This window comes from Oncorhynchus mykiss, chromosome 2 (genome assembly GCF_013265735.2).
Source record: "Oncorhynchus mykiss isolate Arlee chromosome 2, USDA_OmykA_1.1, whole genome shotgun sequence".
NCBI lineage: Eukaryota > Metazoa > Chordata > Actinopteri > Salmoniformes > Salmonidae > Oncorhynchus > Oncorhynchus mykiss.
The window spans coordinates 24,208,744-24,228,199 of NC_048566.1; the positions used below are offsets into that span (position 1 = coordinate 24,208,744).

Here is a 19,456-nt window from a genome sequence, read left to right on the forward strand (position 1 = left end):
GTTAGTGATGGCATACTACATCAATAACCAAGGGGCCTAATGTTGCGTGAAACATGAAAAGTAATCATGTGCAGTCTAGTGTTGTGGTGACTATCTAACTGTACCTCACTGAGTGTGTTTACATGTGCCATTGGGCTGCCAACCTGCTGAATGACTTGACCCCTGGCCTCTCGTGTCTGGATCCAGGCTGATGCTTCTCCCCCATGTCCAGTCCCCAAGCTCCTGTCACCGTAGTAGCTCCTGGATTTGAACAACAGTCCCTGTCTGTCTCCGTCAACCCCTCCCCCCACGTGTGCAGTGTGTCCTGCGTGACAGATCAACACTTGTAGCCACGACTGTACTTGCCCCAAACTGGCCCATTCACGTCACATTAGCCCAGCCGCGACCACTTGCAGATGATGACAATAACGAAAAGAGCAGATTTGTGATGCCCATCCTCCTCACCCCGCCTCCCCCGAATTCTCTCAAGACCCGTCTCCCAACATTACTCACTTATTCAGTCCTCGGAGAAAGAGGGGCTGACACTTCTATTACACTGGGTTGCTACGAAAGAGAGGAGGAGGAGGGAGAGTGAGCATGAAAGGACACTCTTTGAATATTTTCTTCCCCCTGGAGAAGGAAGGAAGGAAAGAAGGGTGGAAAAGTGTGGGGGATACTCATTGTCCTCGATCATACAGAAAGTGAGTGAAATGGAGGAGGAGTGAGAGAAGCAGGGCATGGGGAAGTAGCAGGGGGAGTTCTAGACAACGAGCAAAACTGTTGGAGCAGCTGGGTTACACAAACAGACATTCACCTTTTGGGCTGTAGTATTCTCTGTTGGCAAGGTTGTCACTCAGAAGACAGAAGAAGTAAAGTCTTCCTCTTATCTATGTTTGATGGCACATGTGGCCAGGCTTCCTCTTCTGGGTTTTCCCATTGTCATCATCCCATTCAACCCAAGCCAGACCCAAACCAACCCAAGCCAGACCCACCCAACCAACCCAAGCTGGACCCAAGCCAGACCCAGCCAACCAACCCAAGCCAGCCCAAGCCAGCGTTGTGCTGTGACCTGAAGAGGACAGACCCAAGACTCCTTGACTGTGAAGACAGTGATGCTTGGAGTGGGGGGGGTTTACTGACTGTGGGAGAAAGGGGACAATAACAAATGGCTCTTCTTCTACTTGACTGACCCTCTATCCTATTGTCTTCTTTTGGGGTCAAGATCCAGGACACCTGCTGAGCCGCAGAGAGGCAGAGACAAAACAATCATCGTAATAATAGCCAGCCAGGGATTTAGTTATGAGAGATTTGTCAGGATTCATTTACGCAGAGTGGTTTTGAGCTTGTTGTTTTTTAGTCGTCATAAGTATATGGTGCATATGTGTGTTAAATCTGTGTGTGTGTGAGAGACCCACTTCACTCAATACACCTACAGGCATGAGAGAGTTGCTGGCCACTGTCGCTACACCAACTTCTGTGTCAAGTCCAGAGTTAGTAGAGGAATGAGAGGAACATACACTCATGGTGCTCACTCATCCCTGCACACACACCGTCCAGTTCACCCCACACAGAGTCTAGCACATTTGATCCTGCTTAAATCCTCTCAATCGCACAAAGATATAAGTAGTTGAATCGGGCTCTCTCACCATTCTTTTTCTTTCCCTGTGAGAGAGACACACGCACACACACTCTAGTATGCACATCCACACACTCTCTTATCCTACTCTGACATCCTGTCCACCCAAATCTTATCCATGCAGTCCTTTATAAGCGCGAGCAAGCACACAATCTCCCTCTCACGGCCTGACATGCAAAAACACGCTGCGTTACCATAGCGATGCTGCCCACATGATGGAAGATCTCGGCAACTGTTGGTAAGGCTCTGGCTGACTACAAAGCATGGAGCCTCACTCCCACATCACAAACACCAACGTCTGACTGCACAGACCAACTTGCTGCCCACTGACTCTAGTCAACATTTTAAACGCATTCAATGCCTGAGACTTAGTAAGTTTCATGGAACAGCCTCACTCGTGATTCATAGGGTAGAGTAAGCCTAGCCGAACTCCCTACATTCACTCAGCCTAACCCCCCCACACACACACAGCATAGCCACACCAAATATTTTATACACACACGACTTAGGCCTACTAAAGAAGAAACAAAACGGTCACATTTAACCCATTTCCTTAGTGTGTTGACCCCTGTGTGTGACCCATGTCTGTCTGCTCCTCTCCCACCTCCAACTAACTAGATGAGTCAACTCCCCTCAAACAGACAGTGTGACAACACTTCACTCTGCTGTAATACTGGGAAGTCCAAGCACAATGATGCTGTCCATGCTGACAACCTGACAGGTTAGACTGTTAGAAATGGTATGCGACTGACTTATCGAAATACCAAGGGTTGTTGTCAACAAAGAGGAGTATTCAAAACCAGCATAGGCATTTGAGATATGTTTATCTCTGTGAGTTATGGGTTAGATGGCACTATTATAGGGATGGTTCTGTATGGGAATCAAGTGATCTTTTAATTGTCAGAGTGGAGAAGGCTTTCAGAGCAGTGGTGTTGATGCATGGCCTTGTTACATTAGATTAAGGGCTGGTTGGTTAGGATTTGGCAATTTATGATGGAGCGTGAACAGTCAGCCAAGTCCTCTCGCTCCAGCTCTCAACACAGGCCACTTGGTGTTACAGCAAAGCGTAATAACATTGTGGATTAAATCCTCAATGTTAAAAGAAATACTAAAAAATGTACCCTCAAACAATTAGGCTAAACAAAAGTCTGACTTTCTCTCCTGAATCAACTGTGAACTTAATCAAATCCCTCAAGGAAGCAGTCTAGAGTGTATTGTCTCTTGTCTACACACAATAAGCCTCTTGTGTGAAGGGACGGAAATTAAATGTGCTTCCTTCGTTTTCTTTTTCTGTGTGAAGTGTCGTGACCCCAGTGGGTTGGGAAATGCACCATGTTTATACGCGCTATGAACCGGACAGTCATGTCTGGTAAGTCTCCGTCTACCCAAACTGTCTGTATGCACCTCTTTATGTCTGCGGGTACGTATTGTGCCTGTCTATATGTGGTCTGGTGGTCTGTCTGCATGTGTGTGTGTAAATGTACATGTGCATGCGGTCAACAATTATTACAAGTATTGTCAACCTCTATGTCATCAGCACAATAATGTCTGTGTGTGTGGCTTTACCCAATGTGGTGTGAGTGATCTGCTATTCTGGTAGATATTCTATGCATGCTTGTTTTGTCTTGTTTCCCTGAATGTCTCCATGGTGAACATGTCTCTCTGTGGCACTGTTTTCCCACTGTTCTGTGGCCATGTTCATTATGGCACATTGTTATGGACCTAACACTACCCAGCAATGGATGACTTTGTACCAGTGTTGGGGAAGCTCCTCTGTTAATATTGATTATCAAGCTACCAATTACTTCACACTGGCAGAAGTTAAACTACACCAAGTTCATTTGAAAAACTAGTTCACTAGATCCAAATGAGAATTCTGGGATGGGCTGATGCTAAAAAAGAAAGGAAATTCTTGTTTACTTCAGCCATATCATCTTTTCTATTTACGAGAACAGTAGTGAGTAGTTCCAGTAGTTAGCTACAACGCTACATGGCAAAGAAAGTAATTAACTAAGTACTAAAACACTACCAAGATTGGAATTTAGTTCAACTAGCACCAACTTCAAAATGTAGTTAAGTTACTTGTTGAACTACATGTAGTTCACTACTCCCCAACACTGCTTGGTACTGGGTAGACACTGGGTACCCTGCTTGGTACTGGGTAGACACTGGGTACCCTGCTTGGTACTGGGTAGAGCTGGTGCTGAACAACTGCAGCCGCTCTTCCCAAACAGGCTTTGAATTCCGTTTTTCCCGGTCCCTAAAGAGAGGCTGGAATACCAGGCATGCATTATATGAACTGTTGTTGTTGGATCAGGGCACAAACATTCAAACTATGTGGGTGAGATCTGATGACAGCGGCCTTACTGAGAGAACCAGGGCTTATCATTTAAAGATGTCTAAACTGAGAGTGGGTTTATATAGCATGCGGGATCCTCTAGACTCAACAGAACACGGTTTCTAGGTCAGCCTACTATACAGTTCTTCTCTGTACCACCAAGACTCCCTCCTCTTGGCCTTGTCGAAGCATTAAACGTGACACCTTTTTATAGCCCCCTTATGTGGTTTTGCTATGATGTGGAGGTTGTGTTGCCCTGTATAACTGCCAGTTGTCGCCAGATAGATTAGGAAAGAAACCAAGCGTTTATATAAAGCGACCGACCGACCGCCCGTCAGTCCGTCTCCTGCCCCTCTCACAGAACAGCTGAGAAGCCTGAGCTCTGGCAATTGCCCAGGGTTCAGATCGCTGTGTGTGTGTGTGTTCACACTGTGAAATGTTCAACATTCAAGTATGTGTCTGTGCACACGCGTGCAGACGTAACCACTTACCTGTCCCTCTGAGCAGAATGCACTGAGAGGGGACAGGGGTGACTGTGATGGCTGGGCGGAAGTATCCATGGGAGACCGATGGTGACAGACGGATAGATAGAGGAGATGCATAGCACTGGAGATAGATTACACCAACATCTAAAAAGAACCCCCGCTCCCCTTGAAAGGGTTGGGAAGGGTCCCTCAATATGTTCAAGAAGAGGAGGATGCGGAAGGTAGAGAACAGGAGAAGTGGAGAGAAAGAGGGATGCTGTGGAATCAATGAGGGGGTGTGAGTGAGTGACTGCAGGGGTTATTACCCTGCCTGAATGCCATTAGGTTTCTCATGTCTTTGGTTTTGGTCTGAAGAAGACCTGTCTGCGTTGTTGCTGTACAACAATACCTACTAGAGCCTAGTCTCTTAGGATTAACGGCTGGTATTGTCCCTGACTGTTGTGTGTGGATACTGCCCTGCTCTGACCGCCTGCCTGTGTCTCTGACCGTCTAGCTAACTGTTATTTGGGAGCGGTGGCTTCCATGGCAGATCCAGTTTCAGGTGCCTGTTGTTCCATACTGGCTGCCCGTGAAACTCTAGCCTGGTGTAGAGTGAAGAGGGGTGTGAGTTGCTAGAAGAGCAACGACATGACGTGGTCCTCTACGTGGTCCGCTAATGACCTTTAGCATCCATTAATGTACCAGTCGGGTGGTGTACTAAGGTTGTACAATGTTGGAGATGGAATGAATGCATGTTGCAGACAGTCAGTGCAGACTGGATACAGGCCAGGGTTCTTGTCTATAAATACCTCATCCCCTGCTTTGTAATGATGGACTCTCAGCTCGTTGAGTTTCTCTGCTGTTGCCACGTTGTCAGCCTCGACTCAGTCCCTCTAAGGGGCCGGGCTGTACTGAGGGCTGAACAGACACATCTTGGTGTGTGATACACTCAATGCTGGAGTGATGCAGCTCTGATGTATTCTGATGAAGCCTAGCTGTGCCCAGTTTAGCCCCAGTGCTTTCAGCCTCTAAGGGCCCCGCTGAGCGTGTACACACACACACATACCAGGTGGAGGCAGGGCTGTCTAGGCGTACTGTTAACAGTCAATTTACCACAGCAAGCCTATGCCAGCTGCTCGCTCGTCCACTCTCCCACTCACTCAGGAATGGTGAGGGTGTCAGTTGTCCCTAAGCGATTGACCAGGACCAGTTTGTGTGGGTAAGGTCAGTCCCAGGAGTAATAGTACGGATCCTAGGCCAATACTCTGAGGAGTAATGTTTTTCCCTGGAGCTGCAGTACTCTATCCAGCTCTGCATCCTCTGCTGAGGAATAACCTGTGAACAGACGCTGTCCCCAATCACAAGTGATTCACAACTGGGAAGGTTTTAAAAGCCCAGGTCTTTTAATTGCTGTATCCTTTAAAGGTGTTTCAGGAGCCTGTGACAGGCCAAGTAGTGGAGAATCTGATCTTCAACCTGGCTTGCACCCTTCCAAACTGTATCCAGTCTGCTATTGTCACTGCTGTTGGCATGTGAGAGTGAGACATTGTAAGACAGGCCAACTCTCTGAGAAAGTGGTAGATTCTCCTACACTTGTTCAGGTGGTGTTTTGATATTTGATCCCATTGAGTATTTTAAGGAGAATTGGGAATCACTCATCCACATACTTTTAGCCAAATTCCCATCCCATCCTCCCCCCATCTGGGCAAAACCATTTCTCACCGTCTTTCTTGTGAATGGAGATAGTTGTCACCAATTCATCTCATGGAGGAGACAACCCTGTGTATATTACAACCCTTAGTCTATTTGGGACATATTTTCCTGACAACAGACAAATGACCTCAGTTAGCCTCTACCAAAGCCGTGTGTGTGTGTGTGTGTGTGTGTGTGTGTGTGTGTGTGTGTGCTCACACAGTGAGTGATTGATGTTCATTCCCTCTGGTGGTTGACAGCTCATCTGTGCTGCTACTTGTTTGTGTGGGTGTGTTGGTTTGCATTCATCAGCTGGATAATATGGAAAGGAGGTGAATATTGACATTGCGGGAGAGAGAGAGAGAGAGAGGTAAGAATGAAAAGAGGGACATATTTGTCTTTCGTTCATTTGTGATGATGACGATTGCATGGCTGTATGCTGGTTTAGAGATGAGTGAAGGTAAACCTAAAGCCAGAGGGAGAGGAGGGGTGTGTGTCTGACTTGCCGTAGGGCCTGTGAAGGTGTGAACCGTGTGATGGTTAGAGCTGTGTTTCCACCTGCTGTTGAGTCAATGTGCATTCAGCTCCGCTGTGTGACGGCTGCTGCATCGTCATGCAGATCCTGACAGGAAGGACTGGATACGCACAGGGGGACAGGGATTTACTAACTAACAGCTTATATCTGCTACACAATGTGAAGTAGAATCAGACACAGCTACCACTACTACAGGTTGCTCTGTCCTCTGCAGTGGTGTTACTTGTGCTGTGTTTGTGTACGTATCTTCTGCATGTTATGTACTGTAGTCAGGAGTGACATCGTGGGGCTGAGGAAGTTGCTTTGACAGAGTCAAATTACCGTCAAGAAGGAAGAGCCATGCTGTATAAAGATTTTGTAGATAGTGTAGCCTATAAACCATACTTAGTTACTACAGTCAATCTAGATATATCTGATGTCTTCTTGAGATTCGTGTCCTCCCTATCTCCCTTTGAGGTACAGTCTTGACCACCACCCCTGGAGACAGACAGACACCATGTAACGTGGCCTGTTGACTGTCGTGTTTTACTATGTGTCTTTTTCCTCTTTCCAAATCTACCTCCCAAAGGCTTGGAGCACCGATAATCTGGACACTTCCGGGGAGCCCACTACCCGCTCCGTGGGTACCACTGCCAACTTGAAGGGGAAGATGAGCAAGAGGTGAGACTGCCACTAAGACTGGCACACTGCCCTCCAGGTCTAAATCATTTCACTGAGGGTGAATTGGAACAGTTAAAGATCATTTTAAAGAGGGTGGAACAAGTACACTGCTGACCTGCACAAGGGAAATGTGACTGCAGTGTAGTTACAGGACGCAGAAGTGGTGTGAAATGTGACTGCAGTGTAGTTACAGGACGCAGAAGTGGTGTGAAATGTGACTGCAGTGTAGTTACAGGACGCAGAAGTGGTGTGAAATGTGACTGCAGTGTAGTTACAGGACGCAGAAGTGGTGTGAAATGTGACTGCAGTGTAGTTACAGGACGCAGAAGTGGTGTGAAATGTGACTGCAGTGTAGTTACAGGACGCAGAAGTGGTGTGAAATGTGACTGCAGTGTAGTTACAGGACGCAGAAGTGGTGTGAAATGTAAAACCTGAGGCACCGATGGAACTTTGGTGCCAGACAAGGGATGCCAAGCATAGACTGAGAGGAAGGGTGTATATTATATAGACTGTAGTATTTCAGGTCCACTATACTTTGTAGCTGTGCTCTGTGATGACTGCCCTTGTATGGACATCCCTGTCAGGTCTTAAACCACTTCTGTAGAGACACGGGACAGAGAGAAGTTTAAACGCATACAGAGAACCTCAGAACTCCCCTTACAGCCCACGCAGTGCTGTGAAACAGGAACGTCCCCAGTTTCATTTCCCCCTGGCTGCTGTGAGGTTATGTGGTAGTTGACAGTGGGAGGTTGATGTAATGTGAAGCTTAGAGGAGTGAGGGATGTCACTGATCAAGTTTGGCCCTTGTATTGCCACTAAATAACCGCTTAACCACAACGCTAAACCTAATGTCTAACCCTAACCTTAAATTTAAGACCAAAAACACGTTTTTGTTTTCATACATTTTTATAATGTAGCCAATTTTGACTTTGCAGCTGGCCCATCTAGCAGAAATCGCTCATATCTGCCTGCAGGGCAAGATTCATGACAATAAACGTCGAGCTGCAAAAATCACCATGCCATGGAACTGCCGCAGTCTATGTGGGCATTTAGGAGTAGGGACATGCAAAGCAGTCTGCCCAGGGTGGTTTCTGTTCATACGAGAACCACGGTCACTGTCAAGCTCCCATAGCTACAGTTTTGTTTGTCCTGGCTACAGTTTGTCCCATAGATACAGTTTTGTCCTGGCTACAGTTTGTCCCATAGCTACAGTTTTGTTTGTCCTGGCTACAGTTTGTCCCATAGCTACAGTTTTGTTTGTCCTGGCTACAGTTTGTCCCATAGCTACAGCTTTGTTTGTCCTGGCTACAGTTTGTCCCATAGCTACAGCTTTGTTTGTCCTGGCTACAGTTTGTCCCATAGCTACAGTTTTGTTTGTCCTGGCTACAGTTTGTCCCATAGCTACAGCTTTGTTTGTCCTGGCTACAGTTTGTCCCATAGCTACAGTTTTGTTTGTCCTGGCTACAGTTTGTCCCATAGCTACAGCTTTGTTTGTCCTGGCTACAGTTTGTCCCATAGCTACAGTTTTGTTTGTCCTGGCTACAGTTTGTCCCATAGCTACAGCTTTGTTTGTCCTGGCTACAGTTTGTCCCATAGCTACAGTTTTGTTTGTCCTGGAGCTTCTTCTAACCTAAGTGTAGGTCTACTAATTCACCCAAACATAGACAGACTGTATACAGGGCTTCTACTGCAGCACTAACGTTAGAACAATGTTGGTCTGCTGCTGTTCAAGACAAATACATTCTCTGTATTGTGACTCTCACACTGTGACTGTATAATGCTGTTATTTCATCTAATCTGACTGCTGTGTGTGTTTCTATCTCAGGCTGTCTGTTGTGAAAGGTCACTTCCCTAAGCTCGTTGACTGTGCCCACTTCCACTATGACAATGTGGAGTTTGGCTCCATCGAGGTAGGTTTTGACACAAGACTGTGCGTGCGGGCTAAAATGCCCATTTTAGAAATGTAAACTACAAAAATGTCCGGCTGACTAAATGAAGTGTGTTTTAGCCATGTCTATCTATTACTAATGTTTTAGGTCCTTTTGGATGTTCCAGTGGCCTGCGTTAGAACCCCAGCCTCATGTTGTAATGTTACTGTAGTGATGACAACCCCAGTCTCATGTTGTAATGTTACTGTAGTGATGACAACCCCAGTCTCATGTTGTAATGTTACTGTAGTGACGACAACCCCAGTCTCATGCTATAATGTTGCTGTCGTGACGACAACCCCAGTCTCATGCTATAATGTTGCTGTCGTGACGACAACCCCAGTCTCATGTTGTAATGTTACTGTAGTGACGACAACCCCAGTCTCATGTTGTAATGTTACTGTAGTGGTGACAACCCCAGTCTCATGCTATAATGTTGCTGTCGAGACGACTACCCCAGTCTCATGCTGTAATGTTACTGTAGTGGTGACAACCCCAGTCTCATGCTGTAATGTTACTGTAGTGGTGACAACCCCAGTCTCATGCTGTAATGTTGCTGTCATGACGACAACCCCAGCCTCATGCTGTAATGTTACTGTAGTGGTGACAACCCCAGTCTCATGCTGTAATGTTACTGTAGTGGTGACAACCCCAGTCTCATGCTGTAATGTTGCTGTCATGACGACAACCCCAGTCTCATGTTGTAATGTTACTGTAGTGACGACAACCCCAGTCTCATGCTGTAATGTTACTGTAGTGACGACAACCCCAGCCTCATGTTGTAATGTTACTGTAGTGACGACAACCCCAGCCTCATGCTGTAATGTTACTGTAGTGGTGACAACCCCAGTCTCATGCTGTAATGTTACTGTAGTGGTGACAACCCCAGTCTCATGCTGTAATGTTACTGTAGTGGTGACAACCCCAGCCTCATGCTGTAATGTTACTGTCGTGACGACAACCCCAGCCTCATGCTGTAATGTTACTGTAGTGGTGACAACCCCAGTCTCATGCTGTAATGTTACTGTAGTGGTGACAACCCCAGCCTCATGCTGTAATGTTACTGTAGTGACGACAACCCCAGCCTCATGTTGTAATGTTACTGTTGTGACGACAACCCCAGCCTCATGCTGTAATGTTACTGTAGTGACGACAACCCCAGCCTCATGCTGTAATGTTACTGTAGTGACGACAACTCCAGCCTCATGCTGTAATATTACTGTAGTGACGACAACTCCAGCCTCATGCCTGTAGTGTTGCTGTCGTAATGATCACATGTGAACAGGACTGACACACTACTAAGGACCTCACAGTACAGGTCTCACTGTGGGTTACTGTGGGTGGGTGGGTGGGTGTGTGTACCGCATGTCTGTACTGTGTGTGTTCCTGTCAGAATACATCAGGGCTATGGGCGGAAGGTGGTGGGCACAGTGGAGAGAGGAGAGCAGCTGAGGGCTGAGGCTGGCTCTCTTTCTTTGTACCTGACCTACACAAACTCACTCACTCACGCGCAAACAAACTCACTCTGATTTTCAGTCCATGGGCATCATAGTGGAAGAGCAGCAGTACTCTCTTTTCTCTGACGTTCTCACTCATACCTCTCTAGATATAGATAATGTAACGTCATCCTATTACAAGGATTAGGTAACTTAATGCCGTTTTAAACATATTCATGATGATGAACACCATACACCTGATGTAGTGAGCGACATTATTACCTCCATGTCTCTTCCCGCCCAGCACAGCTGTTTGTGCTCTCGTTCTCTGTGCTGGAGTGTGTGTGTGTGTTGAGCTGAGGGAGCACTGCTCATTAGTGTCTGAAGCCCCTGAAGAAAAGAGATCTGAAAGAGGCCATTCTCATCTCATTGTCCTTGCTCTCTGAGTCAGAAACAAACACACGCCAAAGCGCCTCCTTTTCTTCTTCTTTCTTGCATTTGCTTTCTTAAGTCTCTCTGGTTCCTTTCTCTTTATCTCTCTCTCTCTCTTCCTACCGCCCTTCACTGAGTCTCTCTCTCTCCCTCTCTCTGCATCTCTCTCTCTCTCTTCCTACCGCCCTCCACTGAGTCTCTCTCTCTCCCTCTCTCTGCATCTCTCTTTCTGTCCTGCTGCTCTCTCTGTATCTCTCTCTGCATTAGTCATAGTGGATTTGATATGAAGGTCCTTCAGACAAACGCTCCGAAGTCCACAACACTGCCGGTCTCATTTCAGATGAAAGTATTTTCTATTTTAATCCACCTGGAGCCTCCACACCGCCCTCACTTCTTCCTCCTCTTCCCCAAAAAAGAGAATAGACACGAAGAAACTGTTTTCCTTTTGTGCTTGTTTGTAGAAGCCCACTTGCTTGTACATCCGGGCCACCAGAACCCCATGGGTGTCCTACGGCTCCACCCGAGGCTTTCTATTAGTGACACATGGCTCTGTTGTCACTAGTTTAGCAGGCTTGTCTTTTCACAGCTTTCTCTGCATTGTTAAGTCCATTAAACTTTAATACTGTTTGTTGGCTGAGATGTTGTCGGCCATTTTGAAAGATCTCCTCTGATTTAGTTGGCTACTTTATTAGAAGATGCAGAATCTGGGCGACTAGGAGGGAGGTTGTGTAAAAGGTACCAGGCAAGGATTGCCATTTCCCTGGATATAATGTATCCTGATCGTGTGTGTAGGTATAGGAGGGTGCTTTGCAGTATCCTTGTATGTGTGTTTGCTTATTCAGTGTACAGTAGGCTATATGTTTTGTATAGTTGCTCCTCCTGTTCCTCTGACCCATGCTTGAGTGTGTGTGTGTGTGTGTTTCTGTTCCTCAGTTGCAGTTTGCGAATGAGCAGAGCGTTGCTAGCTGGAACTCGGGCTCTGCCAAAAACCTGGTTTTCCTGGTGCAGGTGTCCTGCCAGGTGAGTGGGCATGGCCACATACCCTCGCCCAACACGAGCACATCTCCTTGCCAGGGCTATATCTAACCCAGACACATTCATACCAACACGTATGAGTGGGACAGAGTGGGAATATATTTTGTATATATTTAGAATTTGTGTGGGAATATATTTCCCCCTCCCTCTCTCCTCCTGTCTGACTTATTACCCCCCTTCCTTGCTATCCTCCTCACATGAATATTTATGTCCCCTCTTCTTTCCCTCTCTCTGTCTCTATGTGATGTAGGCTAAGATGTGGATGGTTCGGCGCTCCTATGAGGAGTTCCGTACTCTGGACGCTCACCTCCACCAGTGTATCTACGACCGGCGTTACTCCCAGCTGCTGCCCCTGCCACCCCTCAGCGAGATCGGGGACAGGGTAGAGGTGAGTGGGGACTGTGGGAGAGCTTATTTGTTGAGGTGGTTATGTAGCATTCTGGCTGAATTAGCTGTAGAATGTTTTTCTGTACTGTATGGAGGTCAATGGTACCGCTGTAGGTTAGCATGAAGACCTCTGAGAATGACATGAAATTACCTTCATCGAGGTGATGTAGTCATGGTTGTCTGTGACCTGTCTGTCTCTACACATTTGTTCTCTGATTCTAGCAGGTGTTGATATTTGGGTCACCTGTCTTCATCTATGGTATCTGGGAGTAGATGTATGTAAATGGCTGTCGGCTCCTACAGTAGCTGTGTGTTAAAAGTCCTTTGTCAGTTGTTTTTGTTGTTTATCAGATCTTCACCCCGCTGCTGTCGGAGTACCTGAGCCGCCTCTCCATGATCGTGGACAACAAGCTCAACTGTGGGCCTGTGCTCACCTGGATGGAGGTGAGACTAAGTATCTTTAGAAAACATAAGAGCGTGGCCTGTGTGGTCCAGTGGTTACAGCCGCTGACCCCGGCTCACATATATGCCAGAGTCAGCCTTTTGATTCTCCCTCCCCATCTTTCACACGGTAGTACGATCTCTTCAATAAAGACAAAAAACAAAACATAGTGGGACTGCTTTTTTTTTTTTTGAAGGAGTGGGCCTGCCCCTCCCCCTGAAGATATTGAAAGAAAGAGTGAAGGTGAGAATAAGCTGTAAAAACATGGAAATATAAGAAGTTGGCCAGAGAAAGAAGACAATTGTTGGGGAAGACCAAAGAAGAGTGGGAGAGAGAAAGACAGCTAGAGAGACGGGCTTTGTCTTACCACCTGTGCATTAGCCCTACTACTATAATTAAGGGTTATTAAGAAAGTGGTGTAATTATTTGCCTGTCTATTCCTTAAACAACAGAGGTTTGTGTTTGCTGTTCCTCCCAGATTGACAACCGTGGGAATCGGTTCCTCCTGAAAGAGGAAGCTTCGCTCAACGTTCCCGCCATCGCCGCTGCTCATGTCATCAAGCGCTACACGGCGCAGGCCAGCGACGAGATCTCCATTGAGGTATGGAGCTGCTGCAGGGATACACAGAACCAAATGAGATTTACATTAGTGGCAGTCATAGTTTTCAGATTTCTGTGTCACCTCTGTCTGGGCCTTGGTATCTCTGTTTGGCTGTCACCTTCCTTTTCCTTCTCTTTTTTCCTCCTCCATCTTCATGTTCTGTCTATTCCTGTCCTCTCCTCCTCCTACTGCTCCTCTTTCTGTTTCTGGGCCAGAGCACCCTGGAATGGGGTTACCCATACACTGAGGCACATTTTAGCTCTTTCTTTCTTTGTGTCGCTCTCTGTCTCATCTCCTCTCTGTCCTGTCGTCCTCAAAGTGAGGAATGGCAACTGTTTCTCATCTGTTCTCTGAAATAAGTTCAGGCAGGACTATATTATGCCCTGATCCAGCTTGTTGTGTCTGGATAATGTTTAGTTTTGGGGCTGGTGTTTTGACTGCCGAGGCTGTATTATGTGTGTTGATGTACTTTTGGCTCAGATGGTGGGGGTGATAAATGAAGTCATCTGGCTCGTTTGCCTATAGACTTTGTCTGAAGTCGGAGGTTGTTTAATGTATAATGTCTTTGTCTGTGTCTCTCTCTCCAGGTGGGAGATATCCTGTCTGTAATTGATATGCCACCCAAAGAGGACTCCAACTGGTGGAGGGGGAAGCATGGCTTCCAGGTACACAACACAATCACTGGAGACTTCCGCCGCTGGCTGTCTCCCTCACACACACGCCTGTCTCCCTCACACACACGCCTGTCTCCCTCACACACACGCCTGTCTCCCTCACACACACGCCTGTCTCCCTCACACACACGCCTGTCTCCCTCACACACACGCCTGTCTCCCTCACACACACGCCTGTCTCCCTCACACACACGCCTGTCTCCCTCACACACACGCCTGTCTCCCTCACACACACACCTGTCTCCCTCACACACACACCTGTCTCCCTCACACACACGCCTGTCTCCCTCACACACACGCCTGTCTTCCCCACCTACTCTGAAGAGACCCGCTGCAGGACAACAGTTCTCCAGATGATGGCTACGTTCACTATCTCACGTCTCCATGTTTCTGTACTTCCCTTTCCCTTCTCATTTTGTTTCCTCTATTTCTTTATATTTCTTTCTTTCACTGTTCTCTATTTTCACTAAGCTTCTACTTTTAACTCATTTGCTCTTGTTTTTTTTAACCTATGTCATGTGTAAACTATTGTGTGTGTTTGTGTGTGTCCGTGCTTGTTATCCTCAGTTACTTTGATGGTCTTTCCCCACTTTAGGTGGGCTTCTTCCCCAGTGAGTGTGTGGAGCTCATCAACGAGAAGCCTCAGTCCACCGCTAAAATAGGTAGCTTACACACACACACGTTATGACACCACCATACTGAATCCCACTTACTGTACATTATCACATACAGTGCCTTTGAAAAGTACTCAAACATTTTGTTGCGTTAGTCTTATTCATAAATCTACAGACGATACCCCATAATGACAAAGCGAAAACAAGTATAAAAATAAAAAACAGGAATACCTTATTTACATAAGTATTCAGACCCTTTGCTATGAGACTTGAAATTGAGCTCAGGTGCATCCTGTTTCCATTGATCATCCTTGAGATGTTTCTACAACTTGATTGGAGTCCACCTGTGGTAAATTCAATTGATTGGACATGATTTGGAAAGGCACACACCTGTCTATATAAAGGTCCCACAGTTGACAGTGCATGTCAGAGCAAAAACCAAACCATGAGGTCAAAGGAATTGTCCGTAGAGCTCTGAGACAGGATTGTTTAGAAGGCACAGATCTGGGGAAGGGTACCAAAAGAACACCGTGCCCTCCATTCTTCAATGGAAGAAGTTTGTCACCACCAAGACTCTTCCTAGAGCTGGCCTTCCCAGTCAAACTGAGCAATTAGGGGGAGAAGGGCCTTGGTCAGGGTGGTGACCAAGAACCTGATGGTCACCTTGACTGGGCTCTAGGGTTCCTCTGTGGAGATGGGAGAACATTCCAGAAAGACAACCATCTCTGCAGCACTACACCAATCAGGCCTTTATTGTAAAGTGGCCAGATGGAAGCCACTCTTCAGTAAAAGGCACATGACAGCTCGCTTGAAGTTTGCCTAAAGACTCTCAGAACATGAGAAACAAGATTCTCTGGTCTGATAAAACCAAGACTGAGCATTTTGGCCTAAATGCCAAGCATCATGTCTGGAGAAAACCTGGCACCACCCCTACGGTGAAGAATGGTGGTGGCAGCATCTTGCTGTGGGGATGTTTTTCAGCGGTGCGGACTGGGAGACTAGTCAGGATCGAGGGGATAGATGAACGGAGCAAAGTACAGAGGGATCCTTGATGAAAACCTGCTCCAGGGCATTCGGATCTCAGACTGGGGTGAAGGTTCACATTCCATTAGGACAACGACCCTAAGCACACAGCCAAGATAATGCAGGAGTGGCTTCGGGACAAGTCTGAGTGGCCCAGCCAGAGCCTGAACTTGAACCTGATCGAACATGTCTGGAGAGACCTGAAATTCCTGTGCAGCGACGCTCCCCATCCAATCTGACAGAGCTTGAGAAAAATGGGAGAAACTCTCCAAATACAGGTGTGCCAAGCTTGTAGTGTCATACCCAAGAATACTCAAGGCTGTAATCGCTGCCAAAGATGCTTTAACAAAGTACTGAGTAAACGGTCTGAATACTTATGTAAATGTAATATTTTTTAAATTACATTTTTTAAAAGTAAATTTGCAAACATTTATGAACTGTTTTTGCTTTGTCATTATGGGGTACTGTGTGTAATTTGAGGGGGGGGGGGGAACAACTTAATACATTTTGGAATAAGGCTGTAACGTAACAATGTGGAAAAAGTCAAGGGGTATGAATACTTTCCGAATGCACTGTACACCTGCACTGTGTCACCAGATCAATGTCAAATGTATTGAGTGACGTTTGTGTTTCCAGATGGAGATCCAGCCAACTCCAGCGCACCAGGACCTCCCTCTCCTACATCTGGTAAACAGAGGCAATCAATCAATCACTACTGTATGAGTATTCAGTCTCCACAGAGCGTGTCGCCGGTTTTGCAGGGGCTGGCTTGAAATTAGTTTGACAACATGCAGTACTAGTTGTCATGGTTACTATGTTTTCTTTCTGGCATGAAGCATATATTGCTTATATTTAATTGAACTGTGTATAACGGCCACTTTTCCTCCCTCCCTTGTATCTTCGTCTTGTAAGTCTTCTAAGTAAACATTATAAATGATATCTCTCTCTAGACAATTTTTTAATTAAAGTATCCATGACCTCGTGTTATAACCAGAAACACACAGCGGATCACATAGTTTCACAATTACTCAGCCCATAGGTAATTTTGCCTGCCTAATGTGGTCACTACAACATCTTTGCTATCTTCATATTTGTATCTCCGACCACAGTATATCTCTGTTTTGGGAGTGCGAAGTACAGAACAACAGTGTATTTAGCTGGTGTTCCAACCGCCTTCCTGTTGTATCTATTTCCTTTTCTCTCTTTCTCTCTTTCTCTCTCAGTTCCTCAGCCTTGGTACCTAAGACTTGCTGGTAACAACAACTGAAATTGAATTTCTCTCTCTCATTAATCTATTTGTCATCTAATCAGAGTCCTTCCACCGTCCTTATCTTTCCTAATGCCTCATCTCTCCCCTTAATGCAGGGCCTGTATAACACATTTCCCCTTAAGCCAACCTGGAAACGTTCGATAGCCATTTATACAACTAGCCAAGCCTAGGGCTGTTCACATGCAGCATGGCAGGAGTGGCGAGGATGTTTTTAGAGTAGAATTAGTGTACATGTATTTTAGAGTCACCCATAAATCATAGGAACACAATGGAGCTTGTTGTATAAATGAGAAGCAAGTCGTTGTTTTAGAGGAAGACGATACAGGTTTATTATGACCAATGACAATCATTATTTCCTTAATCCTAGTCTTCACCATGCGTCCAAGTAATCTGCTGCTGCTTATTGTTCTAATGATGTTGGTGGTCGTGGCTCATTGGTCCAGAACACGACCCAGCCTCCTACTAGTGTCCATGCTCCAGCTCCCACTAAACTCTCCTATTTTCTGATGTCTTTTCACCCGTTTTATATTCGATGACGATGATGACATTCATGTTAAACATTCACATGTGGATACACACACACACGTTTGCAGGCACTTCTCTGTACACACAAAGACACGCCCCTCACAAAGATGGACCCCTCATCCACCACAATAGTCTCTCTTTCCCACTGTAGTTTCATTACTCAGCAGCTCTCTGTCGCCCCCCTCTGACAGTTTCTAAGAAGCACGGCAAGCTGATAGGATTCCTGCGCACCTTTATGAAGTCCAGGCCCACCAAGCAGAAGCTCAAACAGAGAGGCATTCTTAAGGAGAGGGTGTTCGGCTGCGACTTGGGAGAGCACCTCCTCAACTCAGGACTGGACGGTACATAAAACACACTTATCCTCACGTAACCTTTTGGGGATGTATAGAAGTTGTCAATATCTTTGGGCTTATGATTTTTATAGTAACGTAAGAGTTGAGTTGCTGGCTACAGAGAGTGAGAGGTTTTGGTGTGTCAAGTGAACTCGGAACAATATTTAAGTCAATCATGCCATTTTAGGATCACATTAGTGCTTCGGGGTTGATGAAATGGGCCCATTGCCCTAGTTAGAGTTCTATAGTTCTAATTGTAGAGTCTCAGGGTCTCATCTCTGTGTGTCCTTGAGAGCCTGATCTGGTTTGGTGTACTACATGTGACATGGATCTTTGTGTGCTTCTCCAGTTCCACAGGTTCTAAAGAGCTGCTCAGAGTTCATAGAGAAGCATGGTGTGGTGGACGGCATCTACAGGCACTCTGGAGTCTCCTCCAACATTCAGAAACTCCGGTACCACTCCTCATGCTAACCCTAACCCTGCATGTCAGGCCCTGAACCTGTAAAGTCTTAGAAGAACTACATAGATCATTGACTGCATTAATAAAATGCATATATGCAATAATATTTTGGCATTCAACCCTATTTGACACTCTCTCCACCAGACATGAGTTTGACAGTGAGAATGTTCCAGACCTGACCAAGGATATGTACATGCAGGACATCCACTGTGTGGGGTCCCTGTGTAAGCTCTACTTCAGAGAGCTGCCCAACCCCCTGCTCACCTACCAGCTCTACGACAAGTTTGCTGTGAGTACATGGCCATAACACAACTCCCTCCAACTGAAAGTACTGTCCATTGTCAAAGGCTAAACCATTAGTTTTTTCCCCTGGTCTTCCTCCGTAGGACTGTATGGGAGAGATGACGGACGGCGAGCGCATGGTGAAAGTACATGATGTCATCCAGCAGCTCCCACCACCGCACTACAGGTATACACACAACACAGCCATGGAGACTGAGACTACAGGTATACACACAACACAGCCATGGAGACTGAGACTACAGGTATACACACAACACAGCCATGGAGACTGAGACTACAGGTATACACACAACACAGCCATGGAGACTGAGACTACAGGTATACACACAACACAGCCATGGAGACTGAGACTACAGGTATACACACAACACAGCCATGGAGATCGAGACTACAGGTATACACACAACACAGCCATGGAGATCGAGACTACAGGTATACACACAACACAGCCATGGAGACAGGTTGTGGACTAATGTTGTCTCTCTCTGTCAGGACCCTGGAGTACCTCGTTAGACACCTGGCTGGTCTGGCCACCTGCAGCGGAGAGACCAACATGCACATCAAGAACCTGGCCATTGTCTGGGCCCCCAACCTGCTCAGGTGTGTGCCTGTGTCTACCTATTGTACCTGCGTTGTGGATCGTTCCTATAGAAATATATCGTTTAGAACAGGTGTGCCTCTGACATGTAC

At 46.4% G+C, this 19,456-nt stretch overlaps 1 protein-coding gene across 7 annotated transcripts in view; it reads left to right on the plus strand.

Moving 5' to 3' along the window:
- The window catches only part of LOC110538747 (rho GTPase-activating protein 33), a 37,580-nt gene that overhangs the window by 7,645 nt on the left and 10,479 nt on the right, over nt 1-19,456 (plus strand). Inside the window, exons 2-16 of one of the 7 annotated variants that reach the window (XM_036943116.1) lie at nt 2,916-2,984; nt 7,213-7,304; nt 9,130-9,214; nt 12,034-12,120; nt 12,386-12,523; nt 12,874-12,966; nt 13,443-13,565; nt 14,153-14,230; nt 14,835-14,901; nt 16,513-16,563; nt 17,863-18,012; nt 18,353-18,455; nt 18,608-18,752; nt 18,850-18,932; nt 19,259-19,366. In XM_036943116.1, the coding sequence (XP_036799011.1) occupies nt 7,294-7,304; nt 9,130-9,214; nt 12,034-12,120; nt 12,386-12,523; nt 12,874-12,966; nt 13,443-13,565; nt 14,153-14,230; nt 14,835-14,901; nt 16,513-16,563; nt 17,863-18,012; nt 18,353-18,455; nt 18,608-18,752; nt 18,850-18,932; nt 19,259-19,366 (1,322 nt within the window). In that variant the 5' untranslated portion in view covers nt 2,916-2,984; nt 7,213-7,293. Of the gene's footprint in view, nt 1-2,915; nt 2,985-6,343; nt 6,480-6,693; nt 6,883-6,937; nt 7,101-7,210; nt 7,305-9,129; nt 9,215-12,033; nt 12,121-12,385; nt 12,524-12,873; nt 12,967-13,442; nt 13,566-14,152; nt 14,231-14,834; nt 14,902-16,512; nt 16,564-17,862; nt 18,013-18,352; nt 18,456-18,607; nt 18,753-18,849; nt 18,933-19,258; nt 19,367-19,456 lie in introns of those variants that run through there. The other 6 variants (XM_036943119.1, XM_036943124.1, XM_036943133.1 and 3 more) reach the window with 6 other exon arrangements.